This window comes from Xenopus laevis, chromosome 7L, assembly GCF_017654675.1.
Source record: "Xenopus laevis strain J_2021 chromosome 7L, Xenopus_laevis_v10.1, whole genome shotgun sequence".
In the NCBI taxonomy this organism is placed as follows: domain Eukaryota; kingdom Metazoa; phylum Chordata; class Amphibia; order Anura; family Pipidae; genus Xenopus; species Xenopus laevis.
The window spans coordinates 28,196,208-28,213,941 of NC_054383.1; the positions used below are offsets into that span (position 1 = coordinate 28,196,208).

General features: G+C 34.9%; 1 protein-coding gene across 2 annotated transcripts in view; it reads left to right on the top strand.

The window, feature by feature from the left end:
• lcor.L (ligand dependent nuclear receptor corepressor L homeolog) overlaps positions 1–14,323 on the top strand; it is a 55,361-nt gene extending 41,038 nt beyond the window's left edge. For both annotated transcript variants that reach the window (XM_018225254.2, XM_018225256.2), the window contains exon 7: positions 4,347–14,323. In XM_018225254.2, the coding sequence (XP_018080743.1) occupies positions 4,347–8,664 (4,318 nt within the window). In that variant the 3' untranslated portion in view covers positions 8,665–14,323. The remainder of the gene's footprint in view (positions 1–4,346) is intronic.
• Positions 14,324–17,734: the final 3,411 nt, after the last annotated feature.

Genomic DNA, 17,734 nt, shown 5'->3' on the forward strand with positions numbered 1-17,734 from the left:
TCCTGATTGATTTAACTTTAAAGGGATACTGTCATGGGAAAAAAACTTTTTTTCCAAAATGCATCAGTTAATAGTGCTGCTCCAGCAGAATTCTGCATTGAAATCTATTTCTCAAAAGAGCAAACAGATTTTTTTTATATTTCATTTTGAAATCTGGCATGGGGCCAGACATATTGTCAATTTCCCAGCTGCCCCAAGTCATGTGACTTCTGCTCTTATAAACTTCAATCACTCTTTACTGCTATACTGCAAGTTGGAGTGATATCACCCCCTCCCCAGCAGCCTAACAACAGAACAATAGGAAGGTAACCAGATAACTCCCTAACACAAGATAACAGCTGCCTGGTTGATGTAAGAACATCACTCAATAGAAAAAACCCATGTCCCACTGCGTTCTATTCAGTTAAATTGAGAAGGAAAAACAACAGCCTACCAGAAAGTAATTCCATCCTAAAGTGCAGGCACAAGTCACATGACTGGGGCAGCTGGGAAATTGACAAAATGTCTAGCCCCATGTCAGATTTCAAAATTTAATATAAAAAAATCTGTTTGCTATTTTTAAAAATGGATTTCAGTTCAGAATTCTGCTGGAGCAGCACTATTAACTGATGCATTTTGAAAAAAACATGTTTTCCCATGACAGTATCCCTTTAACATTTTTTGGAAAGTTGGCTTTAGGTGCATGTTTATATTTAACATGTGCTCCTCCAGAGATGCAGAAACTGAATGGTATACTATACCAGCATGAAATCTCCAGATATGAAATTGTAAAAGAATTTAGATCCCTTGGATACATTTGATTGTAATTTTTATGCATTTACAGATCTTTAATATTGGGCAGTTGGCCGGCTTTTGGCGTTTTTAAAATGAGTTGTTTCATCTGTCTCCCATGTATTGCCAATATAAATGGGATGTATATCTTTAGCAGCAAGCTGCTATTAGGATGGAAACCTTTTGTATAAAATACACATAATTGTTTTAGCCTGTGTGTAACCTCTGCTTTTTTGGAATATATGGGATTGCTTTTGCTGATTTCAGTCTACAATGTAAAACTTAGGAATTCAACATAATGTACACACCGGGTAAACCCTCAGGGACAGTATACTCACTAATCTCACACTATTCAGGTACTCGTACTATATTTTTAGCAGTGACTTTTTTTTTTTGTTTAATTCTTTTTTCTGTTTTCCTTTATTTTATTTTATTATTTTTTGCCGTGCTTGTAGCACATCCTTGATGAATGTCAAGTTTAAAACTCACTTCAGGTATCCAGGTATAACTCAGCCAAACGGATTTTAAAAGCTGCATATTAACTCTTCAGCACACAGTGCCTCAGACACTTATAGTGGCATTCTGTATATTCAGTTATTACTACTGAACAGATAGAATAGGGGTTCCTGTTTTTTTTTTCCATTTAAAGCATATACAGCCCACCACTTAATTGTACAATATTTTATTTCAAGGAGGTAGATTTATTTAAATTCTAGCCTTGACAAATTGATTTTCTAGTTGTGGTATAATTTTGGTGATTGTTCTGTGGGACTTTTTAATCTATTCTAGCCAATCAATTTGCTTTTTCTTTAAAAAAAAAAAAAAATATATAGAATAATTATTTATTATCTTCCAACTTTAAAACACTCCAGCCTATTTGCTAACATTATATCTGCATGCAATGACTACTAACACATTTTTATCAACGTATCATAAAAAATTAAACAGGAACCCCTTTTACTCTTATTGACCTCATTTCAATATACTGTTTACAGTTTGACAGAATTGTATAATTTAATATTTCTCTTGTACTGTAGTTTATATTTATTTACAGATTTTTTTTGTACTGTGTGATTTGAGCTTTTTGTTCTTGCTATGATCAATGTCTTTATGTAGTAGAGCACTTATGATCACAATTACTTTTTTTGTTTTGATTGCACTACATAATTTTTTTTAATGCAGTTCTGATTTTGACTGGACTTAAGATATGTCTTAATGTATGTGATAAGTACTTTAAATTGAAAAATCCATGTGGTTCATTTTTTTTTTCTTTTAAGCATTGTATGTTGAAAGCGCTGATTCTGTCGTTGTGCATGTGTAAATTTCTAATGGTTCTTTGTATTATTTGACCATGTCATTTTAAAACAAAATACATTCCCAGCTGTATTGTTGTGTATGGTAGTTCTCACTGGATGCTAGACTTTTCAAGACCACTATTCTTCTAATAAATTTGTTGTGAAAAATTTTCAAAAAAGTGTTCTTTATTGCCATTTACTTACGTCATACATAAAGGTATGTATGGTAGAACATTAAAATGTGTGATTCTGTATTTTCTTTTGTAAAAGCCACTTTACCAACATTTTAATTGTTTATACCTCACTGACTAACCGTTTGTAATTGGTGTAGTTTTAACTATCTCTTAGGGGCACATTTACAAAGCTCGAGTGAAGGATTCGAATTAAAAAAACTTCGAATTTCGAAGTGTTTTTTGGGCTACTTCGACCATCGAATGGGCTACTTCGACCTTAGACTACTACTTCGAATCGAACTAAAAATCGTTCGACTATTCGACCATTCGATAGTCAAAGTACTGTCTCTTTAAGAAAAACTTAGATCCCCCTACTTCGGCAGCTAAAAGCTACCGAAGTCAATGTTAGCCTATGGGGAAGGTCCCCATAGGCTTGCCTGAGATTTTTTGATCGAAGGATATTCCTTCGATCGTTGTATTAAAATCCTTCGAATCGTTCGATCGAAGGAATAATCCTTCGATCGTTCGATCGCAGGATTTGCGCTAAATCGTTCGACTTCGAACGATTTTAGTTCCTAGTCGAATATCGAGGGTTAATTAACCCTCGATATTCGACCCTTCTTACATCTGCCCCTTAGTGTTGAATGCTCATCATTTACCATACAAATAATAATAGAAAGGGCTATTTAAGAGGAGCTTTCATGGAGCACATATCAATGATGTATCTAAAGCTGACTCCTGCATGAATTAAATATTTTAGAGACGTGTTTGTTAATTTGAAGCTTTTGTTAACGGTCAAGAGAAATTAACACTCTGGGGGTGCCCAAATGTTCAGCACCAACAATTAATTAAATTACTATTGTTTCCATTAAACAGTACTTCTGTTTGTATGTATATATATATCTCGCTAGTCCAGGGCGTTCTAGTTAATTGCTGCATCACTACACAGATTTACACATATTTCTTGGGGATCATTTGCAGTTTCTTCAGATACATGGACTTGAACATGCACACCTTAATATAATTTTTAGATTTTATTGTACTGTGCAATCACATGTCTAGATAGTTGTAAAGGGAACCTTGTGAAGATCATGATTCTACGTTAGAAAGCAATTTTTTTATAATGGGGTGGTGCCTAACATATTGGCACCCCCAGCTATCATACTGTTTTTTTAAATTCTTTTAACAAAGTATACCCTTAAGGATTTTAATCTGCCAGACATTCTTTAATGTATGTAGCTCGAAACGGTTCCCTTTTTATGTATATGCTGACTACTACTTATTCTAAGTTTAAAATGACAAAACAAGACAATGTCCTGTCTTTATTTTTAATTTTATTAAACGGAACTTATACCAAGAGATTTGCCCCATTAGTAACAGAGGCCTATGGTATTAAGGGTAAGCACAATAATGTCATTATTTCTATATCAAATCCATAGAATTCTTATTTGACATGAATATTAAAGCCATAGTAGTAAGGGATACAAGCGGTTTGTGAAAGTACTTTCACTTTATGAGATAACAAGGGCAGTGTAATTCCATCTAGGGTACTGTGTGTATGAGGTGTCTTTTTCTGTATGTATGTATTTTCTATAACTTCAAAATACATACTAACTGGTTGACTGATTAGGTTCTGAAGGTGGAGGAAAATGTTCTTAGAAGATTTAAATTTTCTCTTACCGTAGTAAGTGTTAAAGTGATAACTTATACTAAAAATGTTATTTCAAAATATTAATCTACATGAAAAGTTACCTATAGGTTCATGTTGATCATTTTTCGATGATAGTTCTGCTTTTGTAAGTAATTGTTACTTAAAGTTTCTAAACCTGGTTGTTCCTTCTCAACTTGTCAGTTAGTTTCTAATGCTAACAGACTACTGCTGCACAGATATGGCAGCCCCCTCATAGAGGAACATAGGGGTAAGAAAGGTAATGTAAAAGCATTGGGCAAATACTTTAATGGGAAAATTATAAATAGCATTCAAAGATAATGTTATGATATTAAAAAAAGTTTATTTTCTGGTGTCGGTATCTGTTTAAAGGTATATTTGCTGAGGTCAGCCACATTTGAATGATTTCCTAACTTACATCTTCTCCCTCTCTTCTAGCATTTCAAGTACAGAAAAAGTCAGAAATCCCAACGCGACAAGCTTAACACTGGAAAATTTCATGGTTAAACTGTGTACTCCCCACCAAAAACAGTTTATCAATGTGTTAAACAATATCTGCACTGAAGACTCGTCTAATCAAGAAAATAGTACTATTGTTTCTGATCAGCAGAACCTTGAGTTAGACGGTAAAGAATATACCAAAACCATATTTGACCCCTCATTGTTGCACCTCAACAAGTTAGTTTGTCATACACCTGCAAATTCACCTACAGATTTGGACATTAAAGATAATGCTACAGACTATGCAGGTAACCAAGCTTTCCTTGGTCTGGTTCCGGAGTTTTTAACTGCAACAGAGAGACCGTCCCCTGTTTGCTGTTCAGTTACTAAATGCACACTTTTAAACTGCTCATTCCTGTCCACTGACCATGGAGAACAAACTACAGAAAAAAAACTTGTTTTATGCATGAAAACATCGGAAGAACAGTATAAAATTCACAATATGATCTGCCAAACTAATCTCAATGAAAGCTGTTTTGCGCCTCAAACTCTTTTACTGAAAGACTTATCAGATAATACTCAAGATTCTGAGTTTGATTCAGTCATTCCTAAAATATCAGTCAAAGAAAACGCTCCTCAAGCTAGTCCCAAATCCTTTCTTCTGCATACAGTGGAGAGCGACTGTAAGTTAAAGCAAGCCACTTCCGAAAATACTGCAGATTCAAGCAAAGATGCCAACTGTTTAAAAAATGATGATATAAATTCACTGGAATGTTGTCATCATAGGTCTGATTTTTTGCCATCTTCATGCAAAAATGGTTTACAAGAGAATATCAAGCCATGCACATCAAATAAAAAATATGAAAGATTATCTTCTGAGCAAGTGAGTAGTGATGACCAAAATGACCTAGTTTACATAAATCATCCAGTATGTGAAGCAAGACTGGAAAATCAAAACTCTGCTTTGTATACAGGGAGAGCAGAACAATATAGCTCTGTTCTACACTGTGCTGCTGGTGTAGGAATTCCAGAGGCATTATCACTTGCAAGTAACAAAGAATTGAAAGAACTAAATGAACCATTAAATACTATTCCCCTGGCTGATCCATCTAGTAAAAAAAACCTGGAAAACCAACTTGAACCACAGGCTATAGACTCTTCTTGTGGCAACTTGAATATTATGGCATTAGGAGAAAATTGTCTTAGTCCAAATACTCTAAGCAATTTGTCAGCTAGAGATTTTGGTGAAGAAATGATTCAGTGTGTAAATGAAGGTGTTGAAAGTTGTACAGATTTTGATCTCGTCATTACACCTGGTCTTATGTGTAATGCGCATAAGAGCATTGCTTATGAAAATGTTCCTGTTATAGTAATTCCGAAACCTTTTTCAGTAGATGTGAATAATTCAACATCTTCAGAAAATCTACCTGTTTTTAACACTGCGATTGAAGAACCTCAACCATCCACAGATGAGTCTGTGTCCCTCGCTTGTTGCAATGATATTCAGAATAATAATCTCTTCCCTCCCATTTGCTGCTCAAACCTAGAACATTCTGGGAATTTGTTTCAATGTGTAACGTTTTCAGTAGAAGGGCCTGGTAGTGAGTATTGCACAGACACTGCCAATGTATCTTCATTTTGCAAGGGTGACCTGGGAATGCCTGAGATACATGTAGAAAAATGCTCCGTTCTTAAAAATGTAGGTACTTCAGAACTATTACAAAAAACAGTAGAATGCTCAGCCTTTCCTAATATTAAAGGAATGCATGCGTTTAGTTGTAAGCACATTGACGGTAATTCAGTAATGGGGACCAGAGCTGGAAGCCTTGTAGAGTCTGCATTAATAAGTGAGAGTGAACGTTTTAGTTCAGATTTTTCAGGCAGTTTAGAGATAGAAAGAGAATATTTATCTGAAGGGAATAGAATAGATCATGATAATTTTCTAAGTACAACAAATAAAGAAGTTGAAGATAAATGTCCAGATATGTTAGAATCTTTTCAAGTAAAACTAAGATGTTCAACTGCAGCAAATAATTTAGATGAAAGTTCTATGATTATTTCCATTAAGGAAAATATTCCGAGTCTATTGTCTAGCAGTGCTGAACATTCTGTCACTGGTTCAGAAAAAGAAACTGCAATTGAAGAGGGGCAGAATTGTGAGGTCACTACATTTTCCAATGAAAACTCCTGGCTTTTAAAGAGTTTAAATGAAGAGAAAACAATAAACACATACAATCTAAAACCAGAATATTCTTTCAATGATAAAATATCTTCTATGTCATTAAAAAAGAAATCCAAAAAAGTTCCAGTCCCATCTGACAGATGTCTAAGAAGTCGGCATACGCAAGAATCCATAAAAAACTGCATATCTGATGATACAATTACAGATACACTGCAAAATCCAAATCTTCAGATTTATGTATCCATGCTTCCAGGTACAAATAATTTAGAGAGGATCGTAGAGGTTAGAAGTAAAACAAAATTAAAATCCAACCTAAACTCCCATCAGAATTTTATACAAAATCTTTGTGAGAAAACCATTGACAATTCTATATGTGAGAAAAATGATTCAGCGCTTATTTTAAGAAACTCCCCAGCTAAAGAAATGGATGTTTATTCTGACAACTGTTTATCCAATAAAATCTCTCTCAGATGTAAGCAGAAAGAAAAAGTTAAAATATGTGTTAATGTAGATTCCAAAGAAAGGAGAGTGTATTTTCCCTCAGAAACTAATCATTTGATAAGCACAGATGATAAAGGTGGTACAGATCTGAAAGTTGATACACAGAAGTTAACAGCTACCTCACACTCATTCAGGGCAAGGAAGGAAAACAAACACAGGGCAAAACAATGGAAAAATAAAAGTATGGCTTTATGGAATTGTAGTTCAGCACCTTTGTCATTGGAAGATGCAAATAAACAGCCTAACAGAAAAATTAAGGCCCAGCATACTGGCCAACAGTCACAGGGTTCTTTGAATGCCGTCAGCTTAAATGATACAGCTATTCCAAATAAATCAAAATTTGTTGAATGGTGTTCAGAAGAGGAAAATCAGGAACTGATAGCCAATTTTAACAACAAGTATATGTCGATTCACAAGAGCTGGATTCCACTTGAAAAGGAAACCCCAAATGTACAAAAATCTAAAAATAAATCTGACAAATTGAAAGAAATCTGGAAAACAAAGAAAAGGTTACGTAAAAACAGAAGCACACAAGAATCTCAAAAATGTTCTGCTATGCAAATATTATTTCTGAGTACTCTTAATTTTTCAGAGACTTGTAAATATTTTTTGGAAACAACAGAGACAAGATCTTTAGTGATTGTAAAAAAAGTGAACACTCGTCTTCCTGAAGATCTTCCTTTACCTATATTCCCTATGTCAAAGTACCCATCTTCCATCTCTTATCATCATACTTTACAAGCAGAACGTTTGAAAAAACACCTTAAAAAATTTGCTTCTGTTTTTCCTACTCGTAATAATCACAAGACAAAAGAAGCTCTCGTTAATTTAATTCAAAATAAAGAATTGCAGCATGGTATATCTGGTTTCGTTGGCAAAGGAGAATGTAATGACAAACAAAAACTTGCAATCAAAAGTGAAAAGTCATTAGTTCACTTAAATAGCACTGTTTGGGCCCAAGGAAAAAAGTGCAACAGTGTGCATGGAAAGTTACAACACCAGGCCTTGTCTGTACCGTATGCAAAAAGTAAACATGGAGTAGATATTAAAGAAAGCAATCCAAATTCTAAAACAAGCAACAGAAAGGGCATAGATGCCAAATTATCCCTGGAGGTTAAAAGAGAGTTGCCTAAACACAAAACTGCTGACAAACAAAGAGGTCAGAAACGTTCTAAAGAAGACCTGATAAAATCTGGAGCACATTTAACAAAGAAGAGGAAGACTGAAGTAAAATGCAGTGCCGAAAATATGTTAATCAGTTACAGTAAGCTTTCATTACGAGCAAAAAAAGTAATAAAGGTTAAATTAGACTCTGATGTCAGTGTTCACAACAAGCAAATGGCAAATAAAATTGGTAGGTCATCAACGAATGGGTGTCTGAAAAATAAGAAAGCAGCAGCAAAAAAAGTTTCAGCTAAAGTTCAACTTGTGGGCTTTACAAGTTCAGCTAAAACTAGCAAAATAAAATCAACAAAACGAAAACATTTTCTGTCTAAAGTAACAAAAGAGACAATAACAGCATCACAGATTAAAAGGACTGCTGAAAAGATGCTTACTAGATCTTTGAGTAAAGGAGGTTCTGTGCCCCCACAACAAAAAAAGAAATCAAGAGTCAAAACGGGACTCTACTAAACATATCAAGAGAGATTCATTTCAGGTTAAATAAATGCTGTAGTGTAGTCATATTTTGCATAAATTAAATGGTTTTATAAGCTATAGCAATTCTTTAGAGAATGGGCAAATCAATTTTAAGAAGTACTGTTGCTAATACGCAAGTTGCTCTCATATATTAAATGTGTTTTTGGATATATTTTCAGATATATTTGTTTTCATACGTTGGCAGGACTTAAAAATACTTTGAATTGAATATTATTTTTGAATCATCTGCTAATTTTATTTTTCTGCCTCGCTTTTGGGACACATTGTAAACATTTTGAATAGAAATTTGGGGTCAGATTTATCAAAGGTCAAGGTGAATTTTTGAATTGAAAAAATTCGAGTTTCAAGCTTTTTTTTCGTTTTGTACTATTCGAATTCGGCCGAATACAGAACAATTTGATCGAAAACAGACCTTTTCGGCCAAAAAAAACTTCAACTTGGTGGGTTTTTTAGAATTTGAATTTCAAAGTTTTTCAAATTCGAAATTCGACCCATGATAAATATGCCCCTTACTGTGTAAACTTGAGTGCAGAAAATCAGCCGTGGTGCTTTTTGGAAAGCTGTGAATCTCACATTGTAGGTTTTGTTGAAATGGAGCACCTGCATGCAGACTCCTGTGGATGCAATAAATGTTATTTATTCAAGAACAACCTGTATTTTCCAGTTTCCAGTTCATGTGGCTATATAGGGAACCTGCTGCTCAACTTCAGAATAAGTAGAGAGCCATTTCCAGTTCATGTGGCTATATTGGGAACCTGCTGCTCAACTTCAGAATAAGTAGAGAGCCATTTTAATATTTGGTTGGATATTTTTGGTGCTGAAAAATTAACTTATTGAGTTTCATTTTTGAACAGAGAATGTCATTAAATTACAGTGCCTTATTTATCATTTGTTTTATTTTTTTGTTTAGTTGAGTTGAACTGTGTGTGTTGTACAGAGGAGCCTGTCTTTTCAAAATAACATGCTTGGTATTAGATATTGCATGCTACACCACTAAGCTGTCAATCTACACCAATTCACCCATGTCCAGAGACAGAGAGCAAACAGCTAATCTGCTTCTGAAAGTGTATATAGTAATACTTGGAATACAAGATATTTTTTTTTGTTTTGCTACCTAAAAGAAAAAAGTAATTTACTTGATTGTGTTACCCCATGTGCACCAAAGATTTTTGGATTCTCATACAAAATGATTGCATTGCTATTTTAGAAAATAACTTTTTACTTGTTCTCATTATAAGTCTGTTATCTGGCACAGATGGGAAGGAAATTAATGTAATTTCACAAAGGAAAATACATTTCTGGTGCCCAACCTATTTGGAGGTGGTGTATGCTGGTGTCTCAGGTCCCTTTTCGGCGGCAATACAATTTTGAAAAATGTTGAATGATCCGTTCTTTAATGTCATTTATTTGTGATGCACAATATAGGTCACAATATCTATTTATAGAAAATGCCTTGTTTGCACTCATTTAACCTTTAATTTGCACAATGAAACTGGTTACTGAAACACTGCAAATCATTCCTTATAATGGTGTTAATTCCCTGTTGATAGTTTAAAACATTTAAGGGCTAATTTATTAAAGGATTTAAAACATTACAATGCTAACTCACAATTCAGCATTCCAAAATACTGTTCCAAAATACCAGCTTAATTGTGCCAGCTACAATCAGGTACAAAATTACTGCCGGTCACAAATATTTTTACAGTTGTGGATTGTAAATGAGCCTTTTAGTCGAATATCTCATCTGAAAATGTGGGTGTTTTTTTAATACCATTTCAATGTGTTTCAAAGGTTGAATATTTGCTGTAACTTTTTGATCAGGATGTATTGGACCCATAAAGAAAATTTAAAACCCATGCATTAAACTTCAAATTTTAATGAACACTGCACTGGGTGTTAGATTGGAAGGTTTTTATATTGTTCCTTTGCTTTTACAAAGCAAATTGAATTAAACATTTTTTGCAAGCCTTGTTTGCACTTGACTGAAGATCTGATTTTGTACTTTTAAAGAAAACAACTTTTATATGAATGTTTTTAAGCAACTGTTGATTTGTGTGCTCAAGGATTGTGTATTTTACAACTAAATGTTATCATTGGAGGTACAGAAATGGGATCCATTATTCAGAAAGCTCTAAATTACAGGAAGGCCATCTCCCACAGACTCCATTTGAATCAAATAACTCAAATTCTTCTTGTCCCTTTTCCTGTAATAATAAGACCGTAACTTGTACTTGATCCCAGTTAAGATATAAGTAATGCTTACTGGAGGCAAAACAATTCTATTGGGTTTAATAAATATTTAAATATTTTAAATTTCTTTTTTATTAGTCATACGGTATGGCGATGCAGATTATGGAAAGCCCCCTTATCTGAAAACCCCCAGGTCCCCAAGCATTCTGAATATCAGGTCCCATACCTGTATTGGAAATCAAATGAAAATGGACATTCCAAAATTAGAGAAATTTTCTGAAGCCATATCTTGATTCTTTTTAAGTATTTTACAGCATTACATATTAGGTGGAAACCTTATACCGAGTTGTCATTTGTATTGTATTTATAACAAACACAACAAATTTGCACATCATTCATTTTGTATTAATGTACCAGAAAAAAATGACTAGTAAGTGCCTGAAGCAGCACCTTTAATTCAGTCAACTGATACTACCTATAATGGCATTAAATGTGAGCAAGCAATAACCCTCATGTATATGGTATCGATAGGGCTTCTGCTAGTTTACTTCCACAATGTATGCATGTACTGTAAAATTCCCATTTTTCATATAACAAGTCTTCTTCATAGCTGGGTTGTAAAAAAAATAAAATCACTTTTAAAGATGCAGGTCTCACTAAGATTTATTTTCTTAATGTGGACCTTTTTATTCACAATACAGTATCGGAATTGCCACAGCCATTTTCTTTGGAATGTCTACTAAAAAATTGTTTACAGAACTGTCTTTGGAAATTATTTCCTTAATGAAATGCAACCATCCAGCAAAATGTATACACCATAATAATGTCTTTTTGGTATTTTTAAAAAAAAACAAAAAAAAAACATATTTTAAAATATAGCCTCTTTGTCTAGTGATTTTTCCACTGTTGTGCTTTCAGGGATGTCTAATAACCCTGTGAAGACAGATAAGCAGACGGTACTGTGTATAGTGATACATTTATCCCCAAAATTCTAGAAGAAAACAACCCGCTCAAGTAAAACCTTCTCAGTTCCTGTATACAGCAACAAATGAATACATTCCATTATACTTAAACTGTACAGGCTAGATTGTAGGCTATTGGCGTTCTTCCAGTAATCAAACCCATTAGTGCCCATGATTTTTATGGTGCCGGTTTTTTTTTATATAAATTACACTGTTTACTCTGCAAATAATTCACTCTACCATGTAAAATTTCATTCCTAACCCAACAAGTGTATATTTTTATAGTTGTAATATTGGAGTATAGGTAGCCATCTTAGGTCATTTTGCCTGGCCGTGTGCTTTCAGAAAGAGCCAGTGCTGCACTATGGGACTGCTTTCTGACATGCTATTGTTTCTCCTACTGAAGGAGGTTACAGTAGGACATTGATTTTTACTAATGAGTGCTGTTCTTATATCTACCAGGGAGCTGTTATCTGGTTACCTTCCCATTGTTCTGTTGTTAGGCTGCTGGAAGGGGGGGGTGGATATCACTCCAACTTGCTGTGCAGCAGTAAAGAGTGACTGAAGTTTATCAGCAGAAATCACATGACTGGGGGTACCTGGGAAACTGACAATATGTCTAGCCCCATGTCAGATTTCAAAATTCAATAGAAAAAAATCAGTTTGCTCTTTTGAAAAACTGATTTCAGTGCAGAAGTCTGCTGGAGCAGCACCATTAACAGATGAGTTTTCTGGAAACTGGATATAAAATATTAATATTGTGTTCTGTGCTTATTGGACATTTTGTATTTTTATGCTGACAATATGACTGTCTTTTCTTTAGCTTTTTGTTTTCATCCACAGTTGTTCCCAGCAGGCACTGTCTGGCCATACACTATAAGATCCACTTGTTTAACAAGGTCACCATGAATGGATCTTTTCCACCGATTTGCCCACCCAGGATGATATAAGGCATCAATCTGATTGTTGGCCCTATGGCCAAACGATCGGATTTCAACCATGGGAATAGGAGCTGTTGGAGTGAGGGCCACATCAACTAGTCGATTTGGTTGAAAGCTGGCCGATTGGGGAGGTCCCCAAACACAGGCAGATGAACTGCAGAATCGGGCTAAAGGGCCTGAATCGGCAGATTAATTCTGCCCGTTTATGGCCACCTTTACTGTGCTTTCATAACCTTAAAAAAAAACCTTGTTTTTTAGGATACACCAAAGCTGCAGTTTTTTTCATTAGTGTCATCAAGCAGTCTGCTCTCTTAAAAGAAAAATCTGTCAAGCTACAGTACAGGTTTCAAATCTAAAAACTGCAGAACTTCTGATTCTTTGTTTTATTCAACAAAATTAAACATATTCAGTGCTGTAAATATATAATAATATTGCCTATCACTTGCATGTACTAGTTCTGTGTTACTCTTATTGTCCTCTGCATATTGTGTTTCATTGCATTAAACTGCTTTGGTTGTAACATATTTAATAGTGAGAAATGGGTCACTGTACATAGATTCAGTAGGACCTTTTTATACAATCGACAGGAACATTTTTGCAACACTTGCTTATATGGACATACAAATAGAATATATACTTTCATAACAAAGTTATTAGTATTTTTCCTTAGACTTGAAAATGCTAATCATGGCTATGATCATAAATCCAATACATACTGCCAGTCAGTAATAAAAGCATTTGCATGGGGAGCAAATTTGTGATTTATTATACAAGAAGCAGAACCTTCTCTTCGTTCACTGATTACCAGTTTTATTATCTTTGACATGCATCTACAAGCTTGTCTAAAATCACTGATGACTTTGTTTATTGTTGTGCTAAAAAATGGCAAAGAAACAGTGTACTTTTTCAGGGAAAGGTTTCTCTCTGGTATTTTTGTACTGCAGTGTAAATGTGTTTGATCTTTTTAGACTTGTATGTGCATATCTGGGAACTGTTCATACACTGTGAAAACAATGTAAGCTTATAATGACTTCTAATTGTGGATATTGTATTTCAGAAACTGATTAAAATGTCTGTATTTATACATATAAACAAGGAGTGTGTGATTTAGCTTTTGTTTGCAACAATTGCTATAAACATATTTTCAGAATTTTCTTGTGCGTAAAAAGTAGTTGTTTAAGTTTGCATATTTCCACCCAATTTTACCTCGCTTTCACTCTGTAGCATTAAAGGCCCATTTTTTTGTATGTCTTGTTTTTGTTTTTTTATTTCTCTGTTGTATAGAGTTGTAAAAAAAAAATGTGGCCCAATAAATAAAAATGAAATGCTTTCTTACCATTTGCTTTACTAAGAAGCTGCATTGCCAATCACCGATGAGATCCAGTTTGGGAGGACACGTTTTTCTTTACAAGTAATTCAATATAATTTTAAATATTCCTCCCTTTGTGCAATTTCTTTTGCATGTAAAGACAATTATTTTCTTGGGTTTTGAAAAAAAATAATCAGATGATGTGTCAATAAACAATTAAGTCACTTTTATTATGTTTTGTTTTCTTTGCCATTGCTTGTTTTCCTTTTTACAATTAGGGTCAGAGTTATCAAGGGTCAAATTTCAAAGTAAAAAATACTTTGAAATTCGACCAACGAATTTAAATGCTTCGAATTTGAACTTTTTTCATCGAATTTGGGTATTCTGCAGTCGAAGTAAAATCGTTCGTTCGAACGATTAAATCCTTTGAATCAACCGATTTTATCGTACGATCACTTTGACTTCTAAAAACTTAGAAAAATGCTGTAGAAGGTCCACATAGGTTAACATAGCATTTCGGCAGGCTTAATTTGGTGAAGTATTGAAGTCGAAGGTTTTTTTAAAGAGACAGTACTTCGATTATAGAATGGTCGAATATTCGAACTATTTTTCTTCGAGTCCAAGTCGTAGTATCCTTTTTCGATGGTCGAAGTATCCAAAAAATTACTTCGAATTTCGAATTTTTTTACTTTGATAAATCTGCCCCTTAAACTTTGGTACAGGCAAAGGATTTGTTATCCAGAAACCCATTATCAAGAAATCTCAGAATTACGGGGTGGCCGTCAATTAATTCACATTTTAAAAAATGATTTCTTTTTTTCTCTGCGATAATAAAACAATGCCTTGTGTATTTGATCCCAACTAATATATAATTAATCCTTATTGGAGGTAAACCAATCCTAATGGATTAATTAGTTTAAATTATTTTTTAGTAGACGTATGGAGATCCAAATTATGGAAAGACCCCTTATCCAGAAAACCCCAGGTCCAGAGCATTCTTGATAACAGGTCCCATACATGTACTAATTAACTTTGGTACTAAATTGCCCCAGCACCGTTAACCCACAGCAACCAGATTGTTGCTTTTAAATCCTAGGAAACGGTTGAGAAAGTTATTCGTTGCTATTGGTAACTGCACTGGTGCTGTTTAGCATTTATATTTGTAAATTACTTTGGCTGCACTGATATTATGATATCCAATAAACTTTTTAATTATAAACCAGGGCCATGTCACTTTTGTACCCCGAGAGATTAATAATTGCTGTATAAATGCCTGTGAAAAATACAAGCGTTTTTACACATGTATATCAGCCAGGCAAATTTTTAAATTACCCATGTTTTGTTCGTCTTCAACAACCCTTTGCACTAATACACATTTCCCACAAACCACCATTACATTTGTAGCAATAAATAATTGAGCGATATACCTTAGACTCCCACTAACGTGCCAACAATGAATACAGTGCTCTGAATAAAGGACTATAAATAGTGGTATTGCAGGAATTCTGTTACAACATTAAATAATCACACGAAACAAAATTATTGCGTTATTTTTGCAACCATCCTTCAAAAGCAGTACATTTATACACCATTATGTGCCAGCAATTTAAACATATTCATGTGTTTTTATAGATTTCTTTTCTTTGTCCTGCTGGATCAACCAGGTTAATGGTTTTTACACCATGTTGGAATTGTAATATCACAGAGTAAGGCTAGGGCCACACAGGGTCCGAAATCTGCTGGCTGACTGGTAGCATGCTCTGATCCCCAACCAGTAGCTTGTGTGCAACATGTTGCTCTTCGACCCCTTGGATGTTGCTCCCAGTGGCCTCCAAGCAGGTGCTTCTTGAAGGCAAGTTTTAATTGCATAAAAAACATGTATACTGCTAAACAAAGCCTCCTGATGGCCCCAAGTCCACATAGGGACTACTAATACCCAATCACAGCCCTTATTTGGCACCCTAGGAACTTTTTGCATGCTTGTGTTGCTCTCCAACATTATTTTATACTTGAGTGTGGCTCCTGGGTAAAAACTATTGGGGACCCTTGCTCTGATGCAAGACTTTTTGAAGTGCTGCAGGTATATCTTTACATAACTATTAAACTTTTCAAATTGCATGTTTTTGTGCTTGTTCGGGTTTAAGGTGACCCTAGCATTGTGAGACTAAGCTTGATTTTAAAATGTGTTTGATTTAACTGCTTATCAGCTGTAGATTGTAACATGTACATAGCTAGCTGTTAAGGACCTAACTGTCAGCACAGATTGTTCTCAGTTATGCCATGCCTTATGTTATCTGGCAATGCACTGCACCAAGATCAAACCCCCTGGGGAAGGGCTAAACTACCTTACAATAGCTTTGCCAACCAGCTATTCAGAACTGAATACATTTGTGAAACTGGTCTAATTACCCTAGTTTTTCCTCCAAGTTACAATTTTGCAGATGCCTAAACACTCTGTCTGTAATTAATGTAGAACTAAAGCTTAAAAAGCAGTAGAGTAGAAATGAGGTACATAATGTTTTGAGGTTCTGTACCAGCCAAAGGCAACCACAGCCCTTCAGCAGAAAAGAAGCGTGCCATAGTTTCTCCCCATCATTTGATTCACAGTTTATATCCTCGTTATATGGCAGCACCATAGTACAATTAGAATTTGTTTTATCATTAGCCCTCTAACATTATCTTATGACAGATGAACCTAATTTTCTCCTTGATTTGCAGCAAACCCAAAACCTAGCTTCTCAACAGGTGCCCAGAGCAGAACATTTAGGTTTAGTTCTCTTTTTACATCTGCACAGTTTCCATTGATGTGGCATGCATGTACTGAAAATGATTGGTCCTCTTTCCAGTGTTATGGATGAGAATCTGTACTGTATGTGTTTCAGATAGAGGTAGATGGTGCCAACAGCAATTAAATATGAATGTGATAATTAGCTGTTTATCTTGGAACAATGATATTTGTCAGTTCATTAAAATTTGGAATCTTTTAGCGGTCTCCAACACAAAGCATTCTCAATGCACTGCCTCAGAAGGAAAAATCTCTTCTCCACAAATGTTAATAAATGTAAAGCTGTGCTCAACATTAAATGGGCCATACACTTTCATACAGATAGTTTTATGCCAAAATATTAAAAAAGTATATCGAATGTATATGCATTTAAAAAAATATCAACCGTTTCTAAATGAATGACCTGTAAAGTTGTTTCAATAACCGTTCCCTATATAGTAGTGTTGTGCGGGTCGAGAAAAGCTAGACATTCTCCCGCACCCGGATTCCCTCTTATAGACCTGCGCCACCCTGCCTTTGTGGCCTATAAAACTGGAAGTTGGCAGTCTAAAGTCACTGGTGGGGAGAAGAGGCAGAAGAGCTGTTGGCCAGTCCCGCATATATTGGGCTGGCCCGCACATCACTACAGTATAGGCACCCGAGGTAGGGGGTCGTCCCTTTCACCGATTGTTTGCTGGAGCGTGCACCAACATACGTAACGCAGAGACATGTGCCTGTCTTGCAAGTTCGCTGATCAGAACTGTGAGATATGGTGAGAAGAGGGTCCTGTCAGGCAAAAGACATTTAATACATAAAAGATTACAAATTCACAAGATATGCTTAACAAAAATTCCCCATACACTTTTGAAAGTCAACA